This window comes from Lepidochelys kempii, chromosome 9 (assembly GCF_965140265.1).
Source record: "Lepidochelys kempii isolate rLepKem1 chromosome 9, rLepKem1.hap2, whole genome shotgun sequence".
Taxonomy (NCBI): Eukaryota; Metazoa; Chordata; order Testudines; family Cheloniidae; genus Lepidochelys; species Lepidochelys kempii.
In genome coordinates, this window is record NC_133264.1 from 55,961,216 (window position 1) to 55,974,223 (window position 13,008).

The window sequence follows — 13,008 nt, forward strand, 5'->3', positions numbered from 1 at the left end:
AACAATATCCTGGGCCACAGAATGCTATTTCCAGGGTAACTACTGTGTCATTTCTAGGAACATGAGAAGAGTTGCATTAAATATTCCATGGTGTTTACTGAGTTATTTTTCAAGCACATTTCTCAACATCAATATCAGAGGAATAAGAAGAAGCTGCAGCCATTATCATCCTTTGCCCTCTTTCCCTAAGCTTGGGAGCCCTGGCCTGGATGGCTGAGAATGGAAGGGGATTGTTCTCTCCAAGGCCCCAACCCCACAATTTGTTGGACATGGGTAGGCTCCTGTGCTAGCATAGAGCTGTCCATTGGCTTTAGCAGCATTCAACACAAGCTTTGAGTCAGTTGCAGGATTGGGCCCAACACCCTTCAGTCTTAGGCTTCCCCTCAGAGCTCCACTGGTGATCCCAACCCTGACCTGGATACAAAGGCCCCTCCTGACTGGACAGCTGTCGCTCCAGGACTCTGCAGTCGGGGAGGGCTCTGCAGTCATCCAGGTCAGTCCTGGCTTTCAGGGGAGGATAGCTCAGTGGTTTGAGCAGTGGCCTACTAAACCCAGGGTTGTGAGTTCAATCTTTGAGGGGCCATTTAGGGATCTGGGGCAAAAATTGAGGATTGGTCCTGCCTTGAGCGGGGGTTGGACTAGATGACCTCCTGAGGTCCCTTCCAACCCTGAGATTCTATGATTCTAACCAATGGATTCAGGGTGTTTATTTTCTCTAGTTTGGGGCCTTTTACTTCTTAGAAAACACTTCTGTGGGTTTAATCTGTTTGTAGCTGCATTGTTTTGAGCAGAAGTCGGGTTCCATTAACACATCACAGCCTGTCTGCCTACGTATAGTGGTTATATGGCCCTCCTGGCCTCTCCAAGTTCACCTTGGGTCCCCAAAACATGCCATTGGAAGAGGGGAAGGGGATGAGATTGCATCCTGTCACTGACTTGTTTCCTAGGTCTAAACCAGTGATCAGCATCTCAGAAGAACCCTTGGCAGATCAGTAGCATTATTTACAGGCAGAGTGCATCCGAGGTCACTCCCACCCCTGCCTGCAGCATGAACCACTGCCCCCCTTCCCCTTTCGATCTGTATTGGTTATTTAAAACCAGTGATGAAAACAACAGGATCAAAGGAGGGTTTGGTGTTTGATTTTAGTTAGAGTCAGTCCCAAGTGGCCCCACCATGCCCCTGAAGTGGAATCCCTCCTGCCCTAGGCAGAGCATCCTTTCCTTGGGTCTGAGGAGATTTTGCTTTCTGAGCTCAGATCCTCAGCTGGCCTAAATCAGCCCAGCCCCCTGGGTCCCACTGACACCAACGATGCTAAAAGAATTGACACCAACTGGCGATTGAGCCCATTAGCTTCAACAGAGCTATGCTGATTTACACCCGCGGGGGAGCTGGTCCATGGGCTTCAAAGGAGTTACATCAATTTACATCAGCTGTGCAGCTGGCCCTTCTTTGGAAGCTCTTAGGAAAAGCCAGAGGCAGGGAGCCAGAGCATGACCCCAACTAGAGACTTCTCCATTGGCTCGCTAGGCCCCATAACATCTTCACCTCGAGTTCAGCTCTACTTTCTCTCCATCCCAGCGGCTCTGGAGCTGAATCATGTCCCGGACCTTCTCCTGAAGCTGCTGCTCCAAGCGTGCCCCCTGCAGAGCCTGCTTCTCCAGCAAGCAGGCTGCACCACTCTCAGACAGACGCAGGTTCGAGTCCAAGTTCAGGCAGGCAGTCTGAAGGCGGCGTGCAGTCCTTGCCATGTCTGTCTGGGCCTCAGCCAGGCCTCTGGCAACAAGAGAGAAATCGCCACATGTGAAGAATCACAGAGAAATCCTTGCAGTTTTAGAGCGCATCACCTCAAAGCCAAGACAGGGCTCCTAGCACCCAGCCAGCCAACAGCTGTCTGAGCCTCCTCCCAACAACTGCCAGGGCCCCAGCAATGGAAACCTACTCAGGACTGTTGTAGGAGCAGTAGTGATCCATATGCTCTGTATAACCGGTATGTTCAAAAGATCTGTTACACTCCCCCCACCCCCGCTGCCCCCCTTTTTTGTCTCTTCTCCCTCTTTGAATACCTGTGAAGTGGCTTTCCCCCTCCCTCCTGGAATGCTTGTGGGATGAATGGGCTGCTTGAACAGCTGGAAGATCAGAACAGCTCCCAGGTAGACAAGGTGTCTGGGACTCTAATTAGGCAGCGCTCACACACCCAATGCATGGACACTGCATGGCCACTGTCCAAGGTGGAGTGTGACCAACCAGATGTGGCTAAGTCATCTCTAGTCGCAGGCCATGAGGAGCAGGTCCTTAAAAGGGGAAGGGGCCATGTGCTCAGGAGTGCACTCACAAGCTTGTACCTCCTGTGAAGGCCCTTTGCCCGGACCGCCTGGCCAGTGGTTCGCTGCGTTGCATTCCATCGTGCCCCGGGAAGACTTACCTTCATCACACCATCCATTGCTGTGCTGTGGGACACTTACCTTGAAGGATCCTGACATCTCCAGTGCCGTGCCTGTCCTGGGAGCGTGAGTATGTGAGTGTGAGTGTGACCCTTCCCGCCCCCTTCTTTTCAGCTTAGCTGTCAGTATAATAAACCTGCTGCTTTCTGCCAAACTCTGGCGGGTCATTAGTCCTCCCTCAGCTTACTAGCAGGCCCAATTTTGGGGAACAAGGACAGCCTGGCACGACTAACTTCCTGGGGGGCACCAGGTCCAGTGCCTCCTTTGGAAGCTCGATCCCCTGTCTAGCTGTTGTGATGTTATTAATATGAACTGTGATCGTATCGATCATTGTTGCAACAAAGATTCTATAGTGGCACCAAATCTTGTACAATGGAGGTCATGTAAGATATCCATGAAAAGGTTATGATTTGCTGGTTATGATTATGCTATCTGTAGGCATGTATCTTTTTTGTATTTAAAGTTATAAGTATTGGCTCTATACTGTCTGTATTTCAAACTTGTGCTGTTTTTCTCGGTGACACCCCCAGACAACGTGGCATCAGCACTGTCTAGCCTGCTTGATGGCCCATTAAGGACCATCAGCTATACACCTGACCCATTGAAAGAAGGCAAATACACCTTGTGACTCAGCAAGACATGCAGGGACATGCCTATGGACCAAACTCTAAGGTTTTTCCATGCCATGTGCTAGGTGGCTTGTGTTTGGAACAAAGGAAGCGCAAGACACATGGCAAAAGGACTATAAAAGGCAGCTGCATCATCTCCATTTTGTCTTCAATCCTGTTTCTTCCCTCTGGAGGAAATTTGCTACAAACTGAAGCTCTGAACGAAGGACTGAGTTACCCATCCAAGCTGTGGATGTACTCCAGAGACTTGATTTAAGCCTGCAGTTTATTCCATCACTACTACAAGCCTGAACCAAGAACTTTGCCATTACTGTATGTAATTGATTCCATTTAACCAATTTTTGCTCTCATCTATATTTCTTTCTTTTTATTAATAAACCTTTAGATTTTAGATTCTAAAAGATTGGCAACAGCATGATTTGTGGGTAAGATCTAACTGATATATTGACCTGGGTCTGGGGTTGGTCCTTTGGGATCGGGAGAACCTTTTTTTCTTTTACTGGAGTATTGGTTTTCATAACCATTCATCCCCATAAGGAGCGGTGCTGGTGGTGACACAAGGGAACTGGAGTACGCGAGGGAATTGCTTGTATGACTTCTGGTTAGCCAGTGGGGTAAAACCAAAGTCCTCTCTGTTTGACTGGTTTGGCGTGCCTTAACAGTAAAGGAACTCCAGCTTTGGGCTGTAACTGCCCTGCTCTAAGCAATTTGTCCTGAATTGATACTCTCAGTAGTGTCCCACCAGAGGCCACATCGTTGCAGCTGTGATCCCCATGTAGCTTGCTGCAGAGATCACGCCTAATTAGCAGACACTTTCTCAATTCGCCTAGGTGAGCTGAGAGATCCAAGGACCCTCTGGCTGTGGTTAGCTGGTATCCTTCCATCTTTGGCAGTCCCTGGGATCAAATTTACATACCCTCTGGAGGAGATTCAGGTTAGGGCACCGTTACTTGGAGCCAGTGCTCTAACCAGCTATCGAGATCCACACACTTGTCACCTTCCTGCTTCCAACTACGGGGCCATCAGGAATAGTGGAGAAATCTCCTGGCAGAACCCCGCCCAGGCGGTACTCACCGCTCTGCTGTGGCACGCAGCTCCGCCAAGTTACTGCGCAGCATGGCAGCTTGGCGCCATAGCAGCAGGATCCCGCTGTGCTCATTGCTTAAGTACAAGCCAGAGCTCTGAGGAAATAAGAGTGGGACGTGAGGGGCTGTGAGTACAGAGGTGACATCTCAAAATTCAGGAGTTCACCAAGGGAGTGCCATGGCCAAGACCCAGTCTCCATCCCATCCTTTCTGCAGCCTAACCTCGTGTGTGCACACACCCTGAGCAGAGGTTTCCATTGAGTTGTCAGCAGTGACGTCCAGCCCCCTTTTGTGAGTGGATACAGTTAATGGAGAACCCTGCAAGGTGTACGCACCATTCCACCTTCTCCACAATGTACATCGCTTTGCATTTATCAGCACTGATTTTCATCCCCCATTGTGCTGCCCACACCCCTGGCTTGTTCAGGTCTCTCTGACGTTGCTCTCTGCTCCTTGCTGCCCTAAATATCTATGTATCATCTGAAGACTGTGCCCCTCACTGCTCTGCACCCCCCGCCAGGTCATTAATACATTTATTAAACCACATTGGCTCTAGAACTTCAGCTTGGCTTCAGCTCTCAGCTCCAGGGAAGTCACCTTCTTTGACCCACCCTGCTGTGTTTAAGCTCAGACCAGTAACAGGCTACATGGGCATATTTAGAAATGGAGCTGGTGTAAACCAGCACAGCTCCATTGACATCAGGGGGCCAGGCGCCCAGCTGGTCTAAACTAGCATCACTCCACTGAAGTCAACAATAAAAAACCAAACCACAATGCCCAGCGGAAGGACTCACCTCCCTGCCTTTGCCCCACTTGGATGCTCTCTGCTCTAGCTCGCCTCTCAGCCTGTGCAGGTCTGATGTTGCCCTCTCCAGCTCCCTCGCCAGTCTCTGATTGGAGCATTTCATCTGGTCCAGCTGTTCCCGCAGCAGCATGTTCATCTGGGAAAGGCTGGTGCTCCTAGGGCAGAACAAGCCAGATATTGGTTTCCCCTGCTCTTCAGCACTGGCACTAGAGGGCAGCTCCGATCTCCAGGTACTCCCTGTGCTCCAGCAATCCTGCCCCAGTAACAGGAGCACCCTCTCCTGTGTGGGACACTCTGTCTCCAGGCTCAGTCCATCGAACATTTACCCTCCTATGGAAGGAGATGAAGAGAATACAGTCTACATGCCTTGGATTCTGATCTCCAGAGCAGAGCTGTGTGACATGCACTGCTCCTGCAACAGACCATTCTTCAGAAGCAAAGGTGTGGAGACACCAAACCTATTTCACTGCACTTACCGTTCCAGGCCCTTCGAGTAGCCCTGAGCTAATGACCGCACAGTCAGAGAACATCAGGCAATAATAATGCTTAGCACCTGTACAGAGCACTGCATTTCTCAAAGAACTGTATGAACATTAACACATTGTTCCTTCATTCGGCCCTGGGAAGTAGGGAATGATCATCAAGTTGCAGTGGGGGAGGTTTAGATTGGATATTAGGAAAAACTTTTTCACTAAGAGGGTGGTGAAACACTGGAATGCGTTACCTAGGGAGGTGGTAGAATCTCCTTCCTTAGAGGTTTTTAAGGTCAGGCTTGACAAAGCCCTGGCTGGGATGATTTAACTGGGAATTGGTCCTGCTTCAAGCAGGGGGTTGGACTAGATGACCTTCTGGGGTCCCTTCCAACCCTGATATTCTATGATTCTATGATTCTATGATCCCCATCTCATTATGGGAATTAATTCCTTTGGGCTACAATTGAGAAACACCATCCTCTGCTCAGGGGCCTGTACACAAATATTACACTAAATAGAGTGGCCACAGCTCAGACAATGACCCAACTCGGGATCTCTCAACTAGCCTGAGAGCTGTAACCTTCACAGACATATAGATGCTGAAGCCAGAAGGGAGCGTTGTGCTATCTAATCTAACTCCTGCAGAGCACAGGCCAGAGCAGCTCACTCAGTGATTCCTGCAGCAAGCCCACGACTTCTGGTTGAGCTAAAGCACATTTTTAGAAAGACACCTTTATCCTCAAGTGCCTAGGGAAAGAGCCAGTCTCTGCAGTGGGCCTGAGAGGCTCACAGATCCTGACTCTGTGGGGCCAAGGAGGGAGCACATTCTGGAGCGGAGGTCAGAACACCCTGCCCGCAGCACCTTTCCAACGGGACCCATCTCTGCACATCCCACAAGCAGCAGTATGGCATGGGGAGAGCAGTCACCCCAAACCCCGCATCAGCATGGGGAGAACAGTCAGCAGTCAGCCCAAACCCCGCCTGGGCACGGGGAGAACGGTCAGCGGTCAGCCCAAACCCCACTCTGGCATGGGGACAGAAGTCACTCCAAACTCTGCGCATCAGCACAGGGACAGCAGTCACCCCAAACACCACTTTGGCATGGGGACAGACATCACTCCAAACTCTGTATAAGTTTAAATCAATGTCTTGAAGTCATTTCCGAAAGCAGCAGGGAACAGGGCAGACCTCAGGCCCCCTGCGCTGAATGGGTAATCACATCCTGTGCTGGCTCACACTTCCCAATGTTCTCAAGGTGCCTCCTCTGTCTGCTAAACTCTCCCATCTCAGGATCTCCCAGGACCTCCCTCCTGCCACCTCCCACCAGCAGCCCATCTAAACTCCAACCAGGGAACCTTGCTGCAGCCCCACCACAGACAACCCTGCATCCTTATGGGTCCCAGCAAGAAACCACAGGTAGATCTGGCATCCTAGGTGAAAACATACCGAGAAAGGTGGCACCTGAGCATGCTGGCTAGCAGCAATATGTGCAGAACTGGCCCCCACAATGCCTCCAAAACAGCCACTATTTCATCTCTTGGTTTCTGAGGATTAGCCCTTTGATAGCTGGAGATTATAGAGCAGCAGGTGGTAGAAAGGGATCCCAATGGGTGCTAGCTGATGCAGCTGGGTTGGAGACTGTTGTATGCGTGGGGGTATTCTGAACAGCAACCCCCCATCATTTGCCTTTGCTGGGTGGCTCAGCTCCCTGGGCGGGATCACAGCGGGGCTGAGTCACAAACAGAAAACAACAACCTCCTCAGCCGCTCTGCTGTGCAGGAGGGGGGAAAGACACATGAGTGTATCTATCTGCTGCAGAGAACAGCAAAGAGCTAAAAATTGAGCAAAGAAATCAAAGCACCAAGCTGCACCACATGGCCAGGCTCTGAAATCTCAAACTAGAAACGTTGCACACCTGGATCCAAAATTACTGCTAGGGCTGGAGAGTTCAAGGGACTGCTAATGGGATACAGAGCCTGTTGCCTCTAGGTCCCCAGTTCAAATCCAGCTTAGGCGACTGCAAACTGTTATCATTAGATGGCAGTTGAGTAACACCCAGCTCTATGCAATGCTCAAGTGCTGCAGTTCTCAAACTTTAGCAACCCGAGGACCCCCATTTTGATTTAAAAATTTTCACAGACCCCCCCGCCCCCCAAGTTGGCTTCTAATTTTCCCTGGGGGTGCTCAACCCCCACTCAGCCCCAGGCCCCGTTCCAACTCCACCCTTCCCCCCAAGGTTCCACCCCACCTCTTCCCACCCCACCCCTCCTCTTTCCCACCTCTTTCCACCCCCTCCCCCAAGTCCCCGTTCCTCCTCCTCCCTCCCAGTGCCTCCTGCATGCCACGGAACAGCTGTTCAGCGGCGTGCAGGAGACACTGGGATGGAGTGGGAGGAGTTGATCAGCAGGGCCAGTGGTCCCAGACATGACTTGCAGACCCCTGGAGTACCCTCATGAACCCTCAGGGGTCCACAGACCCCAGTTTGAGAACCACTGCTCTAGAGTAACCTGCTCTCTCCTTTCCTTTGTACAAGGGATAAGGAGGGCCCACAGGTGCTCCTTGGACACAGCAGCCAGCCTCACCTCTGCTGCTCCTCCTCCAGGCGGGTAAGAGTATTCTCCAGTTCTGTGCTGTGGTCATGCTCTGAGCAGCACAGGTGGGATTCTGTGGACTCCAGATGAGTCTGCAGCTGGGAGAGAGGAGTGACACATCAAAAGGGCAAGGATAGTAATGAGGGAGCAGAATGGCTCCCCGAGGACAAAAAACTTCACACAGGACAGACAGAAACAAACTGATAAACAGAAAAATGGAGAATCAGCAGCTAGTAAAACCAGAGACCTTCTGTGAGGCAGAGAACCTCCCAGCCAACTGGGCCACTTTGGATAGACTGTTACCTGCATTTTCAGGTAGTCAGAGCCATTTATTTAAGGTCTTTTCTTTCCAAAGCTGCATCCAGAATCCATTCCAGATAAATACAAAGAGCCAGATTCTCAGATGGTGTAAATAGGCATATCTCAACTGAAATCAGTTAAGCTAAACTGATTTACTCCAGGTGAGGATCTGCCCCAGAAACCCCTGACTGGACTCTAGGGCCCCCATTTCCTCCCCAATGTCACTGGGGCTGAACGCTGTGATGCTGCCTGTGTACGCTGGGGACTGACCATATTTCCCATTTTCCAAAAGGGAGAAAGGAAACACATCCAATCCTGGAGCTTTCTTGTGTTTCCATGGGCAACCACAGGGCCGTGCTGTGCTCTCTTTCCTTCCTACAGAATTGGAGAAATGCTGAGAAAGGCCCAGTCCAGCAGCACTCCTTGAAGAATGGTGAGTAACAGAGCAGAGTGACTTGCTGTGCGGTGTCTCCGTTGTGGGTTGCAATCCCCTTCTCTCACAGATCTCAAATGCGCCAGGCTTTGTAGTTTTCAAACTGCAGTGAAATCCCACTGTCACCTATCCTGCTCTGCACTGCCCTGTCTGAAGTGTTCAGGCTGTTTACTCGAAGGGTGGTGATGGGATCCGGTTGTCATGCCACCACACCAGGCTGCTTGGAAAGGCCCTAGAACCTTTTCAACTGTATCCACTTTTACTAAGAGAACCATACACAAAGGGGCATTTGCAACAGCTGTTTTGTTAGGTGAGCCTGACTGCCAAAAGAACACAGAAATTAAACACAAAGGCATGATGGGATACTACTACAGTGAAATCCTTGCGGATCTTAAACACAAAAAAGAAGCTTACAAGAAGTGGAAGATTGGACAAATGACCAGGGAAGAGTATAAAAATGTTGCTCGGGCATGTAGGAATGAAATCAGGAGGGCCAAATCGCACCTGGAGCTGCAGCTAGCAAGAGATGTTAAGAGTAACAAGAAGGGTTTCTTCAGGTATGTTGGCAACAAGAAGAAAGCCAAGGAAAGTGTGGGCCTCTTACTGAATGAGGGAGGCAACCTGGTGACAGAGGATGTTGAAAAAGCTAATGTACTCAATGCTTCTTTTGCCTCTGTCTTCACGAACAAGGTCAGCTTCCAGACTGCTGCACTGGGCAACACAGCATAGGGAAGAAGTGGCCAGCCCTCTGTGGAGAAAGAAGTGGTTAGGGACTATTTAGAAAAGCTGGACGTGCACAAGTCCATGGGGCCGGATGCGTTGCATCCGAGAGTGCTAAAGGAGTTGGTGGATGTGATTGCAGAGCCATTGGCCATTATCTTTGAAAACTCATGGCAATCGGGAGAAGTCCCGGACGACTGGAAAAATGCTAATGTAGTGCCCATCTTTAAAAAAGAGAAGAAGGAGGATCCTGGGAACTACAGGCCAGTCAGGCTCACCTCAGTCCCCGGAAAAATCATGGAGCAGGTCCTCAAGGAATCAATCCTGAAGCACTTAGAGAAGAAGAAAGTGATCAGGAACAGTCAGCATGGATTCACCAAGGGAAGGTCATGCCTGACTAATATAATCGCCTTCTATGATGAGATTACTGGTTCTGTGGATGAAGGGAAAGCAGTGGATGTATTGTTTCTTGACTTTAGCAAAGCTTTTGACACGGTCTCCCACAGTATACTTGCCAGCAAGTTAAAGAAGTATGGGCTAGATGAATGCCGTATAAGGTGGACAGAAAGTTGGCTAGATTGTCGGGCTCAACGGGTAGTGATCAATGGCTCCATGTCTAGATAGCAGCCGGTATCAAGTGGAGTACCCCAAGGGTCGGTCCTCGGGCCGGTTTTGTTCAATATCTTCATAAATGATCTGGAGGATGGTGTGGATTGCACTCTCAGCAAATTTGCGGATGATACTAAACTAGGAGGAGTGGTAGATACGGTGGCAGGTAGGGATAGGATACAGAGGGACCTAGACAAATTGGAGGATTGGGCCAAAAGAAATCTGATGAGGTTCAACAAGGACAAGTGCAGGGTCCTGCACTTAGGACGGAAGAATCCAATGCACCGCTACAGACTAGGGACCAAATGGCTAGGCAGCAGTTCCGAGGAAAAGGACCTAGGGGTGACAGTGGACGAGAAGCTGGATATGAGTCAAGAGTGTGCCCTTGTTGCCAAGGTGGCCAATGGCATTTTGGGATGTATAAGTAGAGTCATAGCCAGCAGATCGAGGGACGTGATTGTTCCCCTCTATTCGACATTGGTGAGGCCCCATCTGGAGTACTGTGTCCAGTTTTGGGCCCCACACTACAAGGAGGATGTGGAAAAATTGGAGAGAGTCCAGTGGAGGGCAACAAAAATGATTAGGGGACTGGAATACATGACTTATGAGGAGAGGCTGAGGGAACTGGGATTGTTTAGCCTGCAGAAGAGAAGAATGAGGGGGGATTTGATAGCTGCTTTCAACTACCTGAGAGGTGGTTCCAAAGAGGATGGTTCTAGACTATTCTCAGTGGTAGAAGATGACAGGACAAGGAGTAATGGTCTCAGGTTGCAGTGGGGGAGGTTTAGGTTGGATATTAGGAAAAACTTTTTCACTAAGAGGGTGGTGAAACACTGGAATGTGTTACCTAGGGAGGTGGTAGAATCTCCTTCCTTAGAAGTTTTTAAAGTCAGGCTTGGAAAAGCCCTGGCTGGGATGATTTAGTTGGGGATTGGTCCTGCTTTGAGCAGGGGGTTGGACTAGATGACCTCCTGAGGTCCCTTTCAACCCTGATATTCTATGATTCTATACTATGCAAATATCTTGCGAAGTTCAGAGTAAAACCATTGCATGATTCATCATACCATTTCTCTGCATTGCCAGGACACTGAAAGCTGTACTGACCATCTGTTTCTGGTGCTCAGACTCAGACGTTTTCTCTAGCAGCTGTTGCTCTAGCTCCCCACATCTTTTCTTGTACTGTAGCACCTAGGCCGAGGCGCAGAAAGGGGAATTGGGGGAGGGGAATGAAAGGTTTAGAAAAAAAAGATGAGAGAGAGAAAAGAGGGTAAGAGAAGCCCAAATTAGGATAATTAGTTGGAGCGTTACAGGCACTCAGGGTAAAATGATCAAACATGGGGCTACCACTCTGTCAGTCCATGACGCTTACTGATGACAAAGGGTCAGATTCGATGCCCACTAACATCAATGGGAGTTACTCCACTGACTTCAGTGGGTTTTGGATCATGCCTTTAATGCAATATGAAACTGTCACCTGGAAGACAGGAGAGGCATCTTAATGTGACATAGAGTCCAGTCCCACACAGCCGAGCAGAGTGCCAAGCAAACTCTGTCTCGGAAACCGCATGTTCTCTTCCTAAAGTTGCAGCAGGGCAGGGGGTTACCCAGAGGTGCAGGGGGGAAAGGTTATCAGGGGTGTGTGTGGGGGGGGGTTAGCCAGAGGTGCAGCAGGGGTGGGGAAGGTTGCCCAGAGATGCAATGGGAGCGACTACCCAGAGGTGCAATGGGGTTGGGGAGGTTGCCCAGAGGTGCAATGGGGGGTGGAGTGGGTTACCCAGAGGTGCAGTAGGGGTGGGGAAGGTTGCCCAGAGGTGCAATAGAGGTCGGGGAGGTTGCCCAGAGGTGCAATGGGAGCAGGAGGGGTTACCCAGAGGTGCAGCAGGATGGGGGGTTGCCCAGAGATGCAGCAGGATGGGGGGTTGCCCAGATTTGCAATAGGGATGAGTGGGTTACCCAGAGAGGGGTTGCCCAGAGGTGCAGTGGGGTGGGAGTTGCCCAGAGGTAAGGCTGCCTTGTTCATAACACTAACAGAAATCAAGAGCATGCTGCATGTCCCTTCCTACTCCCGCGGGAGACACAGTGCCTTGCCCAACACATGCCCGTGTCACAGCCCGGACTCTGAGCAGACTGAGCCTAGTGCCCAGGTCGTGTGAATTGGAGCAGCACCACAGCTGCAGTACAGCTGTTCCATTCAGACCAGATACCCAAAGCAATGCCTGGGCAAACTAGACAGTCAGTTTTTTCTACGCCCCATCCTAGGTACCCTGCGATTTGCTCATTCGGAGGCTGGCATGGGTTTGGGTACCTACCTTGTTCTGGAGCCTCTGGACCAGCTGAGCCTGGCGCTGCTGCCCCTCCTGACAGGCCTGCAGCTTGCACTTATACGCCTTCTCGTCATTCTCGAACCGCTGCCTCATTTCCATGAGCACCAGGCTGCCATCCGCCTCCCGCTGGGCTGCTTCCACCCGCAGTGCCTTATCCAGCTGGAAAAGCAGAGACCACCAAGAGCTGAGCTCTGTCCTGAACCTTGGCAGCCCCCGCAGCAGAACAAGGGGCAGCAGAGAGTGGTGGCAGGCCAGCAGCACACAGGTAGACACTCTGTGTGAGCCATGTGAATAATAAACCCCTCCAGGGGGCAGCAGGGATAGGAAGGAAACAGCCAGCGGTGTGTGCACTCCCACAAGGTGCAGGCCTGGTCCCTACCACAGACAGCCATCCACCTCAATCCTGAGTCTTGGTGCTTTGACACAGCACGGTCTCCCCTCCCCGGTGCAAGGCAGGTGGCTTCCTCTTGCAGTCCCCCTCCCTACCTCCTGAAGAGCTCTGGGGCAAGAATTCACTGGTGCAGCTGGCTGGTCACCCTGTGTTGGCTCCTTTAATGCTTTGGCTGAACCCTCCGCAGGGGTCTAGCACACCCTCCC

At 50.9% G+C, this 13,008-nt stretch overlaps 1 protein-coding gene across 1 annotated transcript in view; it reads right to left on the reverse strand.

Annotated features, from left to right (window-relative positions):
* Nucleotides 1-13,008, reverse strand: part of CROCC2 (ciliary rootlet coiled-coil, rootletin family member 2) — a 215,378-nt gene that overhangs the window by 151,258 nt on the left and 51,112 nt on the right. The window contains exons 4-9 of the mRNA XM_073358695.1: nt 12,397-12,570; nt 11,192-11,275; nt 8,017-8,123; nt 4,951-5,116; nt 4,146-4,252; nt 1,547-1,774 (exon numbers count right to left, since the gene is read on the reverse strand). Coding sequence (XP_073214796.1) covers nt 1,547-1,774; nt 4,146-4,252; nt 4,951-5,116; nt 8,017-8,123; nt 11,192-11,275; nt 12,397-12,570 — 866 coding nt within the window. The remainder of the gene's footprint in view (nt 1-1,546; nt 1,775-4,145; nt 4,253-4,950; nt 5,117-8,016; nt 8,124-11,191; nt 11,276-12,396; nt 12,571-13,008) is intronic.